The following is a 20,329-nucleotide window of genomic DNA, read 5'->3' on the forward strand; positions in this document are numbered from 1 at the left end:
TATTTGTCCTCTTTCTGCATCTGTGGTCTAGTGTCTGACATTAATTTTTGAGGAAGTCTCAATTATCGCTTCAAATGCTTTTTTCATTTGTTTTTCCTTCCTGTGTTATTTCTATTATGCATATGCTATACCTTTTGTAATTGTCCTGCATTGTACTTTGATATTCTGTTCTGTCTTTTTCATTCTTTTTTCTCTTTGCATTTCAGTTTTGGGAGTTTCCATTGACATTTCTTCAAGCTCACTGAATCCTTACTTGGTCATGTCCAGTATATGATGAACTCATCAAAGGCATTGTTAATTTCTGTTACATCCTTTTTTATTTCTTTTGAATCTTCCTTAGGGTTTCTAAATTTCTCTGTGTACGTTACCCACCTGTTCTTGTGTATTATCTACTTTTTAAATTAAAGCCCTTAGCATAATAATTATACTTCTTTTAAATTCTTAGTCTGATAATTCCCAAATCTCTGTTGTGTTTGGTTCTAATGCCTACTCTCCATGTAGTCACACTGATTTTTGTCTTTTATATTCTTTGTAATGTTATAATGAAAACTGAACATGATATACTGAATAAAAGTCACTTAAGTAAATAGACCTTTAGCATGAGATTTTGTGTTTATCTGGCCAGAGTTAGATTTATTATTGTTGTTTACTATAGCTATAGGTGTCAGAAGTTAAAATTTTTTCTGGTGTCTTTTTCTTTTGTTTCTCCTTTAGTCTTTGGGTTTCCTTAGAAAACTCTCCTTAAATAAAGTCTGAGACGTGTATTTCTCTTCATCATATTTCTCTGCTATCATATTGCTGTTGTTCAGTTGTTAAGTCGTGACCAACTCTTTGTGACTCCGTGGGCTCCAGCATACCAGGCTTCCCTCATCTTCACTGTCTTCTGGAGTTTGCTCAAATTCATGTTCACTGAGTCGGTCATGCTATTTAACCATCTCATCCTCTGCCACCCTCTTCTCCTTTTGCCTTCAGTCTTTCCCAGCATCAAGGTCTTTTCCAATGAGTCGACTCTTTGCATCAGGTGACCAAAAATATTGGAGCTTTAGCATCAGTCCTTCCAATGAATATTCAAGGTTGATTTCCTTTAGGATTGACAGGTTTGATCTCCTTGCATTCCATGGGACCCTCAAGAGCCTCCTCTAGCACTGTGGATTGAAGGCATCAGTTCTTTGACGCTCAGCGTTTTTATGGTCCAACTCTCATCCATACATGACTGCTAGAAAAACCATGGCTTTGACTGTATGGACCTTTGTCAGCACAGTGATATCTTTGCTGTTTAATACACTGTCTAGGCGTCCTGGAGATAAAACTGAGGAAATGTGGTCTACCCACTGGGGTTTTAAACTCTGAGTTTTGTTCGCACTTGCACCTCCGTCAGGTACAGTTTAAGTTTTCCTGGGCTGGAGTGGTTCCACAGGCAATTTCTGCTCCTGGGCTTCTCCAGCAAGCTGTGATTCTGTGTCTCTACCTGTTTGCAGCTTTTAGGGAAGCAGCTTGCCTTGTGACATCAATTCTTTGATGGAATTAAGAAGAGCTTTGGTTTTTAGTTTGTTCAGCTCTTGTGAAGATGGGAGGGACAACTTCCAAGCTTCTGTGCCATACTGGAGACCAGAAATCCTTCCTTTGCTTATTTAAAAACAGATTTATTTATCTCTTCATTGTTGAATAGAGTTCTTAATTCTGGATACTGACCCCTTACGGGTATATAATTTACAAATGTTTTCTTCAGTTCATAGGTTGTCTTTCAACTTTCTTGATAGCACAACCTTGAAGCACATGTGTTTTTCATTTTGATGAAACCCAATTTATCTAATTTTTCTTTGTGTGTGTGTGCGCTCTGGTGTTATATCTAAGAATCTTTGCCTAACCCAAGGTCACAGAGATGTACTTTGCCACCACCACACTTTTCTCAGTTTTACCTCTGAGAGACCTACCAGGTTCTCACAGTGAAGAGCTACAAAATACCTGCTGGAAGCAGGATGTAGAAAAAAAGTAGTAATTTTTAAATGGACCTAGAGCATTCTCTTCTTCTTAAGACCTCACTTAAAACAAACAAACAAACAAACAAAAAACCCTTTCAGAGCTAACTGAACTGGGAGGAAAAGAAATGCCCAACTCTGCTCTTCTCTAGACTTCCAAGTAGGGGAAGGGAAATAACCAGTTCTAACCTCATCCTTCCCTGCTGGCTCAGACAGTGAAAAGAGTCTGCCTGCATTGCAAGAGACCAGTGTTCAATCCCTGGGTCAAGAAGAGCCCTGGAGGGAGGGCATGGCAACCCACTCCAGCATTCTTTTTTTTTTTTTTTGGCCAGAACTATTTTTATTTATTTATTTATTTTTTCAGTGGGTTTTGTCATACATTGATATGAATCAGCCATAGAGTTACACGTATTCCCCATCCCGATCCCCCCTCCCACCTCCCTCTCCACCCAATTCCTCTGGGTCTTCCCAGTGCACCAGGCCCGAGCACTTGTCTCATGCATCCCACCTGGGCTGGTGATCTGTTTCACCATAGATAATATACATGCTGTTCTTTCGAAATATCCCACCCTCACCTTCTCCCACAGAGTCCAAAAGTCTGTTCTGTACATCTGTGTCTCTTTTTCTGTTTTGCATATAGGGTTGTCGTTACCATCTTTCTAAATTCCATATATATGTGTTAGTATGCTGTAATGTTCTTTATCTTTCTGGCTTACTTCACTCTGTATAATGGGCTCCAGTTTCATCCATCTCATTAGAACTGATTCAAATGAATTCTTTTTAATGGCTGAGTAATATTCCATGGTGTATATGTACCACAGCTTCCTTATCCATTCGTCTGCTGATGGGCATCTAGGTTGCTTCCATGTCCTGGCTATTATAAACAGTGCTGCGATGAACATTGGGGTGCACGTGTCTCATTCAGATCTGGTTTCCTCAGTGTGTATGCCCAGAAGTGGGATTGCTGGGTCATATGGCAGTTCTATTTCCAGTTTTTTAAGAAATCTCCACACTGTTCTCCATAGTGGCTGTACTAGTTTGCATTCCCACCAACAGTGTAAGAGGGTTCCCTTTTCTCCACACCCTCTCCAGCATTTATTGCTTGTAGACTTTTGGATAGCAGCCATCCTGACTGGCGTGTAATGGTACCTCATTGTGGTTTTGATTTGCATTTCTCTGATAATGAGTGATGTTGAGCATCTTTTCATGTGTTTGTTAGCCATCTGTATGTCTTCTTTGGCCACTCCAGCATTCTTGCCCGGAGAATTCCATGGATATCAGTGCATCTTGCAAGACTTTATTAAGGTAATTGTAGCTTCCTGAGTTCTTTTGTTGACATATACTCTTAAGAATATTTCTTTCCTTGACACATAGTATATTCTTTCATTGACATACTTAAGAGTATATGTCAATGAAGGAATATGTATATATATTTTCATGGGCTAGAGCCTGACCAAAGGGGGTTATTTTCAGGCCTACATCATTGCCGTTTGAGTATAGAGCCCTTTACTATGTCTTGTCTTGAATGTTAAGTTGGTGAGTGATTTTAAAGAATGTAGATATCACAGCTTTATTCTTCTGAATTGGAACGGAGTCTTTGTGTTGTGAGGGGTTGAGGGGTTCATAATTTGAGAATTTACTCATCTTTGTAGTTCCTCCTTCATTATTTTGACTGGCCATGAAATTTCTTAAAATGAAGTGCATCATTGTGATGTATCATTTTTGTCAATAGAGGTATTATTTTATGTTACCAGTTTAAATCATTCAACAGTTGATTATTGAGTATTTCTTCTGACTTGGGTCTTGTTCTAGTCTTGGGGGATAAGACAGCATTGGATAAAACAAAAATCTATTAATGGGAAGAGGTGGACAAAAATGAATAAATATCTGACATAGATATAATATTTTCAATGACTTGTTGCTCTGGAGAGGAGGAAAAGCAAAGAGGAAAGAGAAGGAATGTTAAGAAGGAGTACTTAAGGTGTAACAATGTGGCATTTGAGGAAACAGTGAAGTCTGTGAAAGGGACTAGACATTTAGATACTAAGGAGAAGGTGGTTCCAGATGGAGGGAATAGCAAATACAAAAACTGACAGGGTTTCTGAAGTAGGTGAGGAACAGGGAGACAGTTGGTATGGTAGGTGGGAAGTGAGGGAGCATCAAGTAGTGAGGTCCCTGAGTGAGGATTGTGGGGGGGAGGGTGCAATTGGTAGGAGCCTTGTCAGCCATAGTAAGGATTTTTGGCTTTCGCTGTCTTCAGAGTGGGGAGCTACTGGAGCTTTTAATTAGAGAGATACCACAATCTGACTTAGATCTTTTTTCAAATCAGTTTATTTTTATTTTTGGCTGCACTGTGTCTTTGTTGCTGTGCTCTGGCTTTCTGTAGATGTGGTGAGCAGGGGATACTCTCTAATTGCAGTGCGTGGGCTTCACATTTTGGTGGTTTCTCATTGCAGAGCACAGGCTCTAGGCATGCAGGCTTCAGTAGCTAGAGCTCATGGATTCTGGTACTTGGGCTTAGTTGCCTCATTGCATGTGTAATATTTCCGGGTCAGGAATCGAACTCGTGTGCTCTGCACTGGCAAGCAGGTTCTAAACCACTAGATCATTGTCTGTTGCTTCGTTTGCTATTATTTTCTCCCAATCTGAGGGCTGTCTTTTCACCTTGCTTATAGTTTCCTTTGTTGTGCAAAAGCTTTTAAGTTTCATTAGGTCCCATTTGTTTAGTTTTGCTTTTATTTCCGACATTCTGGGAGGTGGGTCATAGAGGATCCTGCTGAGATTTATGTCGGAGAGTGTTTTGCCTATGTTCTCCTCTGGGAGTTTTATCGTTTCTGGTCTTACATTTAGATCTTTAATCCATTTTGAGTTTATTTTTGTGTATGGTGTTAGAAAGTGTTCTAGTTTCATTCTTTTACAAGTGGTTGACCAGCTTTACCAGCACCACTTGTTAAAGAGGTTGTCTTTTTTCCATTGTATATCCTTGCCTCCTTTGTGGAAGATAAGGTGTCCATAGGTTCGTGGATTTATCTCTGGGCTTTCTATTCTCTTTGATCTATATTTCTGTCTTTGTACCAGTACCATACTGTCTTGATGACTGTGACTTTGTAGTATAGTCTGAAGTCAGGCAGGTTGATTCCTCCAGTTCCATTCTTCTTGCTCAAGATTACTTTGGCTATTCGAGGTTTTTTGTATTTCCATACAAATTGTGAAATTATTTGTTCTAGTTCTGTGAAAAATACTGTTGGTAGCTTGATAGGGATTGCATTGAATCTATAGATTGCTTTGGGTAGTATAGCCATTCTGACAACAGACAAAGGATTAATCTCAAAAATATACAAGCAACTCCTGCAGCTCAATTCCAGAAAAATAAATGACCCAATCAAAAAATGGGCCAAAGAACTAAACAGACATTTCTCCAAAGAAGACATACAGATGGCTAACAAACACATGAAAAGATGCTCAACATCACTCATTATCAGAGAAATGCAAATCAAAACCACAATGAGGTACCATTACACGCCAGTCAGGATGGCTGCTATCCAAAAGTCTACAAGCAATAAATGCTGGAGAGGGTGTGGAGAAAAGGGAACCCTCTTACACTGTTGGTGGGAATGCAAACTAGTACAGCCACTATGGAGAACAGTGTGGAGATTTCTTAAAAAACTGGAAATAGAACTGCCATATGACCCAGCAATCCCACTTCTGGGCATACACACTGAGGAAACCAGATCAGAAAGAGACACGTGCACCCCAATGTTCATCGCAGCACTGTTTATAATAGCCAGGACATGGAAGCAACCTAGATGCCCATCAGCAGACGAATGGATAAGGAAGCTGTGGTACATATACACCATGGAATATTACTCAGCCATTAAAAAGAATTCATTTGAATCAGTTCTAATGAGATGGATGAAACTGGAGCCCATTATACAGAGTGAAGTAAGCCAGAAAGATAAAGAATATTACAGTATACTAATACATATATATGGAATTTAGAAAGATGGTAACGACAACCCTATATGCAAAACAGAAAAAGAGACACAGATGTACAGAACAGACTTTTGGACTCTGTGGGAGAAGGCGAGGGTGGGATGTTTCGAGAGAACAGCATCGAAACATGTATATTATCTATGGTGAAACAATCACCAGCCCAGGCTGGATGCATGAGACAAGTGCTTGGGCCTGGTGCACTGGGAAGACCCAGAGGAATTGGGTGGAGAGGGAGGTGGGAGGGGGGATCGGGATGGGGAATACATGTAAATCCATGGTTGATCCATGTCAATGTATGACAAAACCCACTACAATATTGTAAAGTAATTAGCCTCCAACTAGTAAAAATAAAAGAAAAAAAATTTTTTTGAAAAAAGATAAACCACTAGACCACCAGGGAAATCTCCTGCCTTACATTTTAGAATATAAGATCCTCTGCCTACTTTGTTGAGCATATGGAAAGTAACAGGAAGTTGAAAGACCATTTAGGAAGTTATTTAGTAATTTAAGCCAAAGACTCCAATAGACTTGCACTAGGGAGGTGTTGAGAAATGATCAAATCCTGGAGGTACACTTACATTCATACACATACACACATAGTTTTTATATTGAGATAGTTGTAGATAACCATAGAATTATTACTAATACTGTACTTTCCCCCCAGTTTTCCTCAGTTGATAACATCTTGCAAAACTATAGTGCAGTATCAACCAGGATTATTGACATTAGTGTGATCCACCAGTCTTTTCACAGTCTCCATGTTTTCTTATACTACTTTGTGTGTGTGTGTGTGTGTGTGTGTGTATTTAATTCTACCTAATTTTATTATATGTGTAGGTTTGTGTATTTACTACCGACGTCAAGATATGGAACAGTTCCACCAAGCACCCTTCTTTGCCCTTTTGTAACCATACTCATTTCTCTCCCACCATCTCTCCACTCCTAACCTCCAGTTTAACCCCTTGCAACAATCAGTGACCCATTCCCCATTTCTTTAATGTTATTTCAAGAGTGCTGTATAAATGAAACCATATACAGTATGTAACCTTTTGAGATTGGCTTTATTTGCTCAGCATAATTCTCTGTAGATTCACCAAAGCTGTTGCATGTGTCAATGGTTAGTTCTCTTTTTTTTAATTACTAACTGGTATTCCATCGTATGGATTTACCGTAATTTGTTTATCCATTCACCTATTGAAAGACATCTGGTAGCTATTGAATAAAACTGTGAACATTCAGCCGCAGAGTTTTTGTGTAAACATAAATTTCCGTTTCTGTTAAATGCTTCAGAATACAATTGTTGTGATCTTGAATATATTTTGTAGGTGAAGTCAACAGTATTTCTTTACAGATTGAAGGTGAGGTCAGAGAGAAAGAGGAATCAAGACTTCAGAATTTTTGGCCTGCACAGCTGGAACGGTAGAGTTGTCAATACCAAGACCTGAAGCCTGTGGGTTGAACGGGTTTAAGGAAGATGAGGGATACTGCTTATGCTGGGTCACATTAAGATGTGCATTAGAGGAGTTGTCAAGTAGGCAGTTGGCTCAAAGATTTTGGAGTACACAGGAGAGATGATCTGCTCTGGCAGTACAACATTGGGAGTCATCAGCCTTGAAGCCCTGACACTGGAAGAGGTAATTGAGATAGCTGAAAAGAGGTGAGAGACGAAGCCCTAGCTGCTCCACTGTCTAGAAAATAAGGTGAATTTGGCCAGGCTTTGAGAGCCCGGTGGGTGATGTATTAATAGAGACAAAATTCATATTTTGCTCTACAGGCACTTAGAGTAAGCTGGTTGGGCAAGTTGTGTGTGTGTTTCCAATCATATAATATCTGATTTTCATAAGCTACTTTTTGAAAAGCAGTATGTTGTATAATAGTAATGAACTATAGTTGTAAAGTAAAACAAAGCCAAGAGAGTATATATAATAAATACCAAAATAATTCTTAGGTGCTAAGTAATTTAGATGTTGGAAAAGATTAGTGTGAGTGGGGGCAGCTGGAGATGGCCTTGTGAAAGAGATGGGAGTTTAATAGTAACTTAAAGGATGGGTAGAATGTGTGTAGGAGGGAGGGAGGGTAGAGACATTCCAGTCACGCTAAGTATGATGAGTGGCTTAGAATTGGGAATGAAATGATACATTCAAAGAGTGAGAAGTAGGGTCTAGTTACCACATTGGCCTTGAATGGAGGAAAAGATTGAGTTGATAAAGAGGGATTGGATTATGAAGTGATTTAGGCTTTATCTTGTAAGAAATGGGAATATTTCTAGCTCTCTTAAAAATTACTGTCTCCTTATAACATTGCCATTCCAGATCTCATTTGTTGCTGTTTGCATGGTATATTTTTTTCCCATATTTTTATGCTCAAGCTGTTGTCTTTGAATCTGAATATAAAGCATGCCTGTTACCAAAAGAATATAGTTGGAGCTTGCTTCTTTTTATCTAGTCTGACAGCCTGCCTTTGATTATATGCTTAATCATATTTTATATAGTTTTTCATTTGATTGAAATTGCCCCTGTCATGTTGCTTTTTGTTTTCTGTATCTCTCATTTTTTTTTTTTAATTATTCATTTATTTATGTTTGGCTGTGCTGGGTCTTTGTTGCTCTGGGTGGACTTTCTCTGGTTGCAGCAAGCAGGACTACTCTTTGTGCAAGGGCTTCGTGTTGCAGTGGCTTCTCCCTGCATGGCAGGGAGATTCTTACCCACTGCACCACCAGGGAAGTCCTCTCACGTCGTTCCTGTTCCTCCATTCTCATTTATTGCCTCCTTTTGTGTTGAACACATTTTTTAGTGTACCATTTTAGGTCCAGTGTTGATTTTTAATATTAAAATAATTATTTTCTTAGTGGCTGCTTTAGAAATTACAATGTACATTTCAATGTGTTACAGTCTGCTTCAGGTTAGTTACTGACTTAATTCCAGTGTAATATAGCAGCTTTTTTTCCAATATAGCTTCATTTTCTCCTCTCTCCTTCCTGCTATTATTGTCATGTTTCTGTTATAAGCCTAATAACACAGTTATCATAATTGTGTTATACAGTTTGTGTCTTTGATGAAATGAGAAAACATATGATCTTTTCTATTTTCCCATTTATATTTACCATTTCTAGTGGTCCTGTTTGTTTTTGTGTATTTGAAATACCTTCTGGTGTCTTTTTAAAAAGAAAAAATCTTTTCCTATTTGAAGAGTAATTTTTCTGTATATAGCATTCTTGGTTGACAGATTTTTTTTTTCTTTCTGCATTCTGAATTTTTTAAATTTTACGGCTTTTTTCCTCTGTTGAGCTGATGATTAGTCTGCTGTTAATTATATTGTTTTCCCCATGTGTATGACGAATCATTTTTTTGTTATTGCTTTCATTATTTTTCCTTTGTGGTTTCAGTTCAAAAGGGGTGTTCCTCAGCGTGAATCTTTTTGTATTTATCCTGTTGGGAGTTCATTAAGCTTTATGGTTCAGTAGATTAGTGCTTTTCATCGAATTTGGTAACTTATCAGCAATTACTTCTTCAAACATATTTTCTTTTATTTTTCCTCTTTGATGATATTGCCTGTATACATTTTTTGGTAAGTCTTTTTTTGATTAACTTTATACGTATTTCTAGATTGTTCGGTGGGTGTGATATTTTAAAATGCCATCTTAAATCTGATCATGAGCCCATAGTGAATCCTTTACTTCTGTTATTACACTTTTCAGCTCTAGTATTTCCAGGTTTTAAATGTTAATATTTCTTTACTGAAATTTTCTACTTGTCCTGAGGTTGTCATTGTATTTTTCTTTAATTTTAAAATACAATTTCCTTTAATTCTTTGAACATATGTATTTAGTATATATTAATTTTTTTCAGCTTTATTGAGATATAATTGATGTATAATATTGTGTAACTTTAATGTTCAACATTTTTATTTCATGCAGTTGTGTATTACAAAATGATTACCATCATAGCATCTGCTAACATATCACAGCTTGTAACTATTATTACTTTTTTGTAGTAAGAACATTTAAGGTCTACTGTTTCAGCAACTTTCAGATATACAGTACAGTATTATTAACTATAGTCATCATACTGTGTTTGAAATTCTCAGAACTTGTTTCTGTTATAATTTGAAGTTTATATTCTTTGATCACCTCCCCCTTTTTCCCAATCTCCAGCCTCTGGTAGCCACCTTTCTAGTCTGTTTATATGAGTTGGGCTTTTTTAGATTCCACATTTAATTGTTATCATACAATATTTGTCTTTCTCTGTATGACTTATTTCACTTAGCATGATGCCCTCAAAATCCATCCATGTTGCTGCAAGTGGCATGGTATCCTTTCTCATTGGGGCATAATCCTCTGTGTGTGTCTCTCTCTCATACATATGTGCGCGCACACACACTGTATTTTCTTCATCCACTCAATTGTTGATGGACGCTTAGATTGTTTCCATGTCTTGGCTATTGTAAATAATAACTGCAGTTCACATGGGAATACAGGTCTCTCTGTGAGTTAGTCACTTCATTTTCTTTGGATATATACCCAGAAATGGAATTGCTGGATCCTATGATAGTTCTATTTTTAGTAGTTTGAGAAATTTCCATACTGTTTTCCATAGTGGTTGCGTCAGTGTACATTTCTACCAATAGTACACCCACCAGTTACTGTTATTTTTCTATAGAGGCTGCACCAGTATAGGTTTCCAAGGTTCTGTTTCTGTACATTCTCACCAGCATTGGTTATTTCTTGCCCCTTTTTGATAATATCCATTCTAACAGGTGGGGTTTTGATTTGCATTCCCTGATAATTAGTGATGTTAAGCCATCTTTTCATGTACTTGTTGGCCATCTGTATGTCTTTTTTGGAAAAATAGCTGTTCAAGTCCTTTACCCATTTTTAAATTAGATTATTTGAAGGTTTTTATATTAAGTTGTATGAGTTCTTGAGGGAGGAGCCAAGATGGCGGAGGAGTAGGACGGGGAGACCACTTTCTCTCCTACAAATTCATCAAAAGAATAACTGAACGCAGAGCAAACTTCGCAAAACAACTTCGGATCGCTAGCTGAGGTCCTCAGGCGCCCAGAAAAGCAGCCCATTGTCTTCGAAAGGAGGAAATGCTGACTACACCGGAGGGGCCTGTAGATATCGAGAAGCGTAAGCTGGAACGAGGAGCTATCTGAAACTGAGCCGAACCCACACTGACCGCAACAGCTCCAGAGAAACTCCTAGATATAATTTTACTTTTTTCTCTTTTTTTTTTTAAATTTTTTAAATTTTTTTTCTTTTTTTCTTTTTTTTCTTTATTCTTTCTTCTCTTTTATTTTCCTTTAAAATCCCCTATTACTCCCCCATTACTCCTTAACTTTCATTTCCACAGACTTTTACGATTTTTTAATTAGGGGGGAAAAAAATTTTTTTTTTCTTTTTTTTTTTCTTTTTCTTTCTTTTTTTTTCTTTTTTTTCTTTCCTTTTTCTCTTCTATTTTCTATTTTTCTTTTTCTCTTATTTCTTTTAAAGTCCTCTAGTACTCCTCTACTACTCCTTAATTTTCATTTTCAATACACTATAACCTTACAAAAAAAAAAAAAAAAAAGAAGAAGAGAAGCCCTATTTTTAAACCGAAGATTATTCTCTCCCAATCTTGACTCTCTGTTTTCTACCTCAAAACACCTCTATTTCCTCCTTTCCCCTTCTCTTCCCAATCCAATTCTGTGAATCCTTGTAGGTGACTGGTCTACGGAGAACACTCTGGGAACAGACAGCTGCGTAGATCTGTCTCTCTCCTCTTGAGTCCCCCTTTTTCTCCTCCTGTTCATCTCTATCTCCCTCCTCCCTCTCCTTTTCTTCATGTAACTCTGTGAACCTCTCTGGGTGTCCCTAACGGGGGAGAATCTTTTCGCCATTAACCTAGAAGTTTTCTTATCAGGGCTGTATAGTTGGAGAAGTCCTGAGACTACAGGAAGAAGAAAACTGAAATCCAGAGGCAGGAGACTTAAGCCCAAAACCTGAGAACACCAGAAAACTCCTGACTACATGGAACTTTAAGTAATAAGTGACCGTCCAAAAGCCTCCATACCTACACTGAAACCAACCACCACCCAAGAGCCAATAAGTTTTAGAGCAAGACATACCACGCAAATTCTCCAGCAACGCAGGAACATAGCCCTGAACATCAACATACAGGCTGCCCAAGGACACACCTAACACATAGACCCATCTCAAAACTCATTACTGGGCACTCCATTGCTCTCCAAAGAGAAGAAATCAAGTTCCACGCACCAAGACACTGACGCAAGCTCCCCTAACCAGGAAATCTTGACAAGCCAATCGTCTAACCCCACCCACTGGGTTAATCCTCCACAATAAAAAGGAACCACAGACCTCCAGAATACAGAAAGCCCACTCCAGATACAGCAATCTAAACAAGATGAAAAGGCAAAGAAATACCCAACAGGTAAAGGAACATGAAAAATGCCCACCAAGTCAAACAAAAGAGGAGGAGATAGGGAATCTACCTGAAAAAGAATTTAGAATAATGATAATAAAAATGATCCAAAATCTTGAAAACAAAATGGAGTTACAGATAAATAGCCTGGAGACAAAGATTGAAAAGATTCAAGAACTGTTTAATAAAGACCTAGAAGAAATAAAAAAGAGTCAATTAAAAATGAATAATGCAATGAATGAGATCAAAAACACTTTGGAGGGAACCAAGAGTAGAATAACGGAGGCAGAAGATAGGATAAGTGAGGTAGAAGATAAAATGGTGGAAATAAATGAAGCAGAGAGGAGAAAAGAAAAAAGGATCAAAAGAAATGAGGACAACCTCAGGGACCTCTGGGACACTGTGAAACGCCCCAACATTCGAATCATAGGAGTTCCAGAAGAAGAAGACAGAAAGAAAGGCCATGAGAAAATACTCGAGGAGATAATAGCTGAAAACTTCCCTAAAATGGGGAAGGAAATAGCCACCCAAATCCAAGAAACCCAGAGAGTCCCAAACAGGATAAACCCAAGGTGAAACACCCCAAGACACATATTAATCAAATTAACAAAGATCAAACACAAAGAACAAATATTAAAAGCAGCAAGGGAAAAACAACAAATAACACACAAAGGGATTCCCATAAGGATAACAGCTGATCTATCAATAGAAACCCTCCAGGCCAGAAGGGAATGGCAGGACGTCCTGAAAGTAATGAAAGAGAATAACCTACAACCTAGATTACTGTATCCAGCAAGGATCTCATTCAGATATGAAGGAGAATTCAAAAGCTTTACAGATAAGCAAAAGCTGAGAGAATTCAGCACCACCAAACCAGCTCTTCAACAAATGCTAAAGGATCTTCTCTAGACAGGAAATACAGAAAGGTTGTATAAACGTGAACCCAAAACAACAAAGTAAATGGCAACGGGACCACACCTATCAATAAGTTGTATGAGTTCTTTATATTTTGGATATTAACCCCTTATCTAATACATGATTTGCAAATGTTTTGTCCCATTCCATAGGTTGTCTTTTCATTTTATTGATGATTTCCTTTGCTCTGCAGAGGTTTTTTAAATTTGAGGTAGTCCCACTTGCTTGCTTTTGTTTTTGTTGCCTTTGCTTTTGGTGTCAAATCTAAAAACTCACTGTCAAGGCAAGTGTTGAGAAGCTTAACATTCTTTGAACATAATAGCAGTTGTTTATTCTTGTCTGCTAAATCCAATGGCTGTGTCCACCCAGAGTCAATTTCTGTTGGCTCCTTTTCTTTATTAACCTGAGTGTAGGTCTATTGTTTGCACATCTCACAATTTTTTTAGACAGTGAAAAGTTTTAGATAATATATTGTAGAACTCTGGGTTCTGTTAACTTTTTTTTTTATCCTCCTGAAACTTGTTTTTTTGGGAGTTTTCTTTCTTTTCCTTTTTTTCAATTTACCTGGATCTGATCTAGGCTCTTTTTCTGCCAGTTTGAAACTGCTGAATTCTGTATTAAATGTTTATTCAAGTTTTCATTTTTTAGCCTGATTTCTTAGGATTGGACTCTCTGTCTGCATTGCTAGGTGGCCAGCCACTTACTGGTTAGAAATTGTTTTCAAATATTTTGAATTTATAAAGCTTCCATCATTTCTTAGATGATTCTGTTCATGGGTTGGGAAATACATTTGAAATGCAGGCACTTTTTACATCAGCCTCAGCTTTACTTTTCTCCAGGGCCCTCTTGGGTCTCCCATGTGTGCACAGCCTGTAAATCAGCATGGGGGTATGTAGAGAGTTTATTTAGCCTCTTTCATTTCCAAGATCTCCCTTTGTATTTCTTAATATTCTGCCACTCTGTCATTTTCCCCACCTGGTGTTGCATTCTTAGGGTAGCAGAGCTGTGGCTGAGCTGAGAGGTGATTGAGAGGGGAGGTCGCTAGCAAGACGGTCACTGGCCCCCACTGTCTTAACTCTAATATCTTAGCTATGTTTCTTGAATAAACGCTTCTTGATTTGTTGTTGCTTTTGGTTGGTTTCCAGAGCCCTGAAATGATTGTTATCTACAGTACAGTTCTTTTTATATGTGTTTTGGGGAGCGAATTTGCTGATCTGTTCATTCTGCCAGAGCTGAAAATCTCATTTCTTTTTGAACCTTCTGACTTTTTAATTATTTCCCTGTGTCTCCCTCCCAATCCCAGTGTAATTCACTCTAGTCAGACTTTTATCACCACTGAAATCACACTTGTAAGAGTCACTAACATCCTTCATTTGCCATATTCATTTGTCCTATGTTTTCATCTTAATTTCTTATTCAGCAGCTTTTGCTATAAACGGTCAGTGCCTTTTTCTGAAAACTTACTTCACTTGGCCTGTAAGGTAACCTCTCTTGTTTTTTATCCTACTTTATCGATTGCTCCACTTGATATACTCCTTTTCATACCTATGGATGGCTGGATAGATGGATAGATAGGTTGGTAGAGAGATACAGATAATATGAGTGTGTGTGTGTGTGTGTGTGTGTGTGTGTATTTGTCTAAACTTCTTCCCTAGGTGATGTTATTAGGTCCTCGTGCTTTGAGTCCCCTTTATACAAATATCTCCTAGACACAGATTTCCAGCCCAGACTTCTACCTTGAGCCTCAGTATTTTTACTTGGATGTCTGATATTAGGATTTCAAACAGAAATCTTGATCCATGTTCAAACAAAAAACAACTTGTGATTCACCTCCTCCCCCACATTTATTTTTAGTTTTAAAATGATCATTTAAAAAGGTAAATCAGATTATATCATTTGCTTGGCCTCCTTGGCTTTCCTTTCATTTAGTTTAGAATTCAGTTTCATCAGAGTTAATATGACATACCCTCCTGCCTGTCTCTCTGTACTTGTTTCCTGCCTTTTCCTTTACTCAGTGATGCAATCACATTATTCTTCTAGCTGTTTTTGAATATGCCAAGTCCTCTTCTGGTCTTCCTTTGTGGCTCAGCTGGTAAAGAATCTGCCTGCAATGCAGGAGACTTAGGTTCAATACCTGGGTTGGGAAGAGCCCCTGGAGAAGGGAAAGGCTACCCACTCCAGTATTCTGGCCTAGAAAATTCCATGGACTTTATAGTCCAGGGGTCGCAGAGAGTCGGACACGACTAAACAACTTTCACTTTCAAGCCCACCTCTGGGCATTTGTATTTGAAGTTCTCTGTAACTGTAGTGCTTTCCCCGCTTAGCCTCACATGGTTCTCATCCTCATAGGATTCAGATTGGTCCTTAGATCTTAACTTTCTTTGTGAGATCTGCTCTGACTTCCCTATCTAAAATAATAGCCCCTTCTTTCTATTATGATCTGAAAATATATTGTTTATTCCTCTCTGGCCTCTGGTCCCATCACCTCATGGCAAATAGATGGGGAAACAGTGGAAACAGTAAGAGACTTTATTTTTTTGGGCTCCAAAATCACCTCAGATGGTGACTGAAGCCTTGAAATTAAAAGACGCTTGCTCCTTGAAAGAAAAGCTATGACCAACCTAGACAGCATATTAAAAAGCAGAGACATTACTTTGCCAGCAAAGGTCCATCTGTTCAAAGCCATGGTTTTTCCAGTAGTCATGTATGGATGTGAGAGTTGGACTATAAAGAAAGCTGAGTGCCGGAGAATTGATGCTTTTGAACTGTGGTGTTGGAGAAGACTTGTGAGAGTCTCTTGGACTGCAAGAAGAGCCAACCAGTCCATCCTAAAGGAAATCAGTCCTGAATATTCATTGGAAGGACTGATGCTGAAGCTGAAAACTCCAATACTTTGTCCACCTGATGCAAAGAACTGACTCATTTGAAAAGACCCTAATGCTGGGAAAGATTGAAGGCAGGAGGAGAAGGGGATGACAGAGGATGAGATGATTGGATGGCATCACCAACTCAATGGACATGAGTTTGAGTAAACTACAGGAGTTGATGATAGACAGGGAGGCCTGGTGTGCTGCAGTCCATGGGGTCGCAAAGAGTTGGACACAACTGAGCGACTGAAGTGAACTGAACTGTCTTCCATAGGTTGAAAGTTTCATGAGGTTAAGAACTTTGTTATTCGTATTCATTGCCATATCCTTAATATTGCAAATGATGCTTGGCACAGAAGAGGTACACTATATTTGTAGAATAACAACTTTTTTTTCTGTAGAATTAGTATGTCATTCATGCACTAACAAAGAATGACTCAGTAAAAAGTTAGGCTTGGGATAGTTGTATATTAAATGTATCTCAGGCATAAGCTTTGTCTAATGTTGGCTTGATTAATACTTTAAAAATTGCTCTGTGAAATTTATCGTTTGGATCTTTTAGAGAATTTTAAAATGAGAAAATTTAAGCCTCCTTTCAAAAATAGTAGAATATGAACAGGAAGTAAGGGTAGATAAATATTTGAGTCCATATACTTTCTTCACTTATATTCTTTTTAATAAAAGATCATATGCGTAGTATCTGTGTACACACTCAGTCACTTCAGTCGTGTCTAATTACCTGCAACCCTTTGGACTGTAGCCCACCAGGCTTCTCCATCCATGGGATTCTCCAGGCAAAAATACTCTATTGGGTTGCTGTGCTGTGCCCTCCACCAGGGGATCTTCCCAACCCGGGGATGGAACCCACATCTCCTACATTGCAGGCAGATTGTTTACTGCTTAGCCGCCGGAGAAGCCCTATGTGCATAGTCTTTACATAAATTCCATAAATTTCCATAAGTTACATGGAAATTTAATACTTCTCTGTTACCTTGGTTAATGGGTCTAGAAAAATAGCTTATTTTAATATAGCCGTCGATGTTAAAAAAAAAAATCTTAATATCTGAGAGGAGTCTTAACTTACTAGCAGTTCTCCCACAAAACTAGCTACCTAGATGTGAATTGACAGAGTATAGACATACTTCAAAAAACAGCTTCAATTTGGAATAAAAAATGGACAGTTTTGAAATTTGTAAAATTTTCTGTGTCGTCTGTAATAGAACTCAGAGTCTGATACTAGGTATCATCCTTGTTAAAGTGAGTATACTGTACTGTCTTGAGTTTCCTGTTTATTGCTTCAGCTATAAACTTAACAAGTAATGGAATGAAAGATTGATATTTTATGAAAAGGATTTTAAATATCACTGTATACATAAGCCCAGCTCTTGTACTCGGTTTAAAGAGTCAGAAGGAGAGTCATCTTAAGTTCCCTCTTTCCTTTTAGAGAGCATGCTAGAACCATCATGGAGTTTATTGAAAATTTCTGGGGAAGAGGAATGTTTGTTTATTTGTGCTGTCATCTTCTAAGAACTGGAGCCCACTCTGCTCTAAGACAGTTCTGCTTATTAGGCCTTTTGTCCATAAAACATCCCAACCCCTTAATTTTGGTCTTGTTTTCTGAACATAGTAGCATTTACCTTCCAAATTCCCAGGTATGTACTTTATGATTATAGCTCTTCTAAGTCATTTTTAACAGAAATTTTATATTTCTGTCCATTTAGCAAGTATTTTGGTATTCTTTTTCTATGTTAATAGATATTTTGGACTTTATTAACTGAATTTCTGACAGTTAAGTATATTCTTGGAATTTAACTTCTTTATTTGTATGTATATATTAATATGTACTCCTCAGATTTATTACTGAAAAATTTATATTGCAGTGTTGGGAAGTTGTCATATTGTTTAATGTTTTATTTTCTTGAAGCATAACTTTGAAACTCCCCTAAGGAAAAATTATTTGTGTGATCTATAAATTTTCAGGACTGTACACCTTCTAGTATATCATATTTTAACTCTAGCAACTGAGCACTTCTAAATAGGGCTAACTCAGATTTTTCACTGCATTTGGAAAACAGAGCATGTGAGAGTTTTCTTTGCACCCATATTCATTTGCTTGGTGAGAAGTTGATTATTATTATAGTTGAAAAAAATTATAGTAATAATAACTCATTTCAAATATCTCTTGCATACATAAACCAGTCCTTCTCAAGCTATTTGTAGTGAGGTACCAGTTTTAAAATTTTTCAGTTTATTGAAGACTTGTATTTTTATACAATACAATAAAAATGAATTATGAGAAAAGTGAAACTTAGGAAAATATAGGCCCTACTTTTAACTGTAAGATTCATGGATGTAAAATTGTTCTTTCAAATTGCAGTAAAAGTTTCTGAACACTTATTTTCGATTTCTGTATTTATCTTACTGTAGAACAATGGTCAGACTGGTGATACCTTTTAGTAACATATGGATGTTACTTTTTAGTAACATATCTGTAGCCTGCTCTTTGAAGTGCTTAATGTTATTTCAGAAGCATCTTAGTCAATATGTGCAGGTAGCCCTTAAAAATATTTTCATGTGTTTCCTTTTCAGAACCGAGAGCTCCAGATCATGAGAAAGCTAGATCACTGTAACATAGTCCGATTGCGTTATTTCTTCTACTCAAGTGGTGAAAAGGTAGGTCTTTAGAACGTGTTTACTGAATATTGTGATGGGCTTGATATTCTTCTAGAAAAAGTTTGTATCCCGTCCTCCCATCAAGACAGCTTTGTTTATTGAATGGAAGAATTCCAAAACACATGTCCTAGTGTTTCTAACTTCACAATATAATTATTGAATATCATTAGTTATATCAGGAAAATGTTAGTGACTTGATTAAACAACGATATCATTTCATTAAGTTGTGTCTGACTCTTTTGTGACCCCATGGACTGTAGCCTGTCAACTCCTCTGTCCGTGGGATTTCCCAGGCAAGAGTGCTGGAGTGATTCTTCTCCAGGGGATCTTCCAGACTCAGGCGTCGAGCCCGTGTCTCCTGCATTGGCAGATGGATTCTTTACCACTGAGCCACCAGGGAAAACCCTAATGAAATGATGGAGGGGACTAATTTTTAAGAATTTTCTTCTTTAGTTCTAAAGTTCTATATTTCAAAAACTTTTATGTTTCTTGTAGGCTCCCGGAGCCTGTGATAGTTAACGTGTTTATTGGAGGGAGGAAAATGATGTCAATTTGGAAGTATTGTCATGTTGGAAGTGATGGAAGTGATGATTTGGAAATGATGTCAGTTGGAAGTATTGGAGGGGAATGGGAAGTGGGAGGACTTTGGACCAGAATGAGACTTAAACATTAGGAAGCAAGTTTAACCTATTCTAGGGATAGATTACATTAAAAAGTTGGAAAAGATGTAATATTACAGAGCTTCTTGTAAGTGATCACTATTTATTATCACATTTAATTCTGTAAAAGCAAAGAATAAAGAAAGATCTCCTGCTTTGAATTCCCCTTAGCCTCTTACCCTTGGATTTTCTCTTTGAAAGATACAGTGACTAATACCTTACACTCACTGGAGTTGGAAGCATAGAAAATCATTTTCTTCAGTTTTACCGTGGTCTTTTTCTTTCTGTCTATTCACTGTTCCTTCTTTCCAGATTCAGTCTTTTCTTTACATTCTTCCTTCACTGGTATGGGTGAAGAGGGAGGACGAGTAATAAGCACTTAAACTCTTTGGCTAAATTAACATCACTTTGAATAAGTTCATTTTATATTTTGGACCCTTCCGTGTGTGTGTGTGCATGTGTGTTTGAGTCACTCAGTCGTTTGAGACTCTATGGACTGTAGCCCATCAGGCTCCTCTGTCCATGGAATTCTCCAGGCAAGAATACTGGAGTGGGTAGCTATTCCCTTCCCCAGAGGATCTTCCAGGAATCCAGCCCAGGTCTCCTGCATTGTAGGCAGATTCTCTACTGTCTGAGCTACCAGGGAAGCCCACATACCGTGCATATACTTCCCAAATTCCTTAGATCCATAATACTTCTTGATTTCTAGCCAGTTCTTTTTTACTTCGCATATTTCCTAGTGTACCATTTAGTCATTTTCCATTGAATTTTATTTAGATTATTTCCTTAGAAATTCTTTTTTTTTTCCATGACAGAGCCTG

The 20,329-nt window shown here is 37.8% G+C and overlaps 1 protein-coding gene and 1 long non-coding RNA gene across 6 annotated transcripts in view; one reads left to right on the forward strand and one right to left on the reverse strand.

Annotated features, from left to right (window-relative positions):
- Positions 1–20,329, forward strand: part of GSK3B (glycogen synthase kinase 3 beta) — a 207,997-nt gene that overhangs the window by 92,401 nt on the left and 95,267 nt on the right. For all 5 annotated transcript variants that reach the window (XR_006335270.1, XM_043874209.1, XM_043874211.1 and 2 more), the window contains exon 3: positions 18,766–18,849. Coding sequence is in view for 4 of the 5 variants with exons in the window: in XM_043874209.1 (XP_043730144.1) it covers positions 18,766–18,849 (84 nt within the window). In the remaining variant the exon portion in view is untranslated. The remainder of the gene's footprint in view (positions 1–18,765; positions 18,850–20,329) is intronic.
- On the reverse strand, positions 1,045–19,528 carry LOC122675436. Its single transcript, XR_006335272.1, has 3 exons — positions 19,518–19,528; positions 11,143–11,147; positions 1,045–1,145 (listed from the first exon to the last, which is right to left on the reverse strand). It is a non-coding gene; the product is annotated as an uncharacterized LOC122675436 (long non-coding RNA).

This window comes from Cervus elaphus, chromosome 19, assembly GCF_910594005.1.
Source record: "Cervus elaphus chromosome 19, mCerEla1.1, whole genome shotgun sequence".
Classification (NCBI taxonomy): domain Eukaryota; kingdom Metazoa; phylum Chordata; class Mammalia; order Artiodactyla; family Cervidae; genus Cervus; species Cervus elaphus.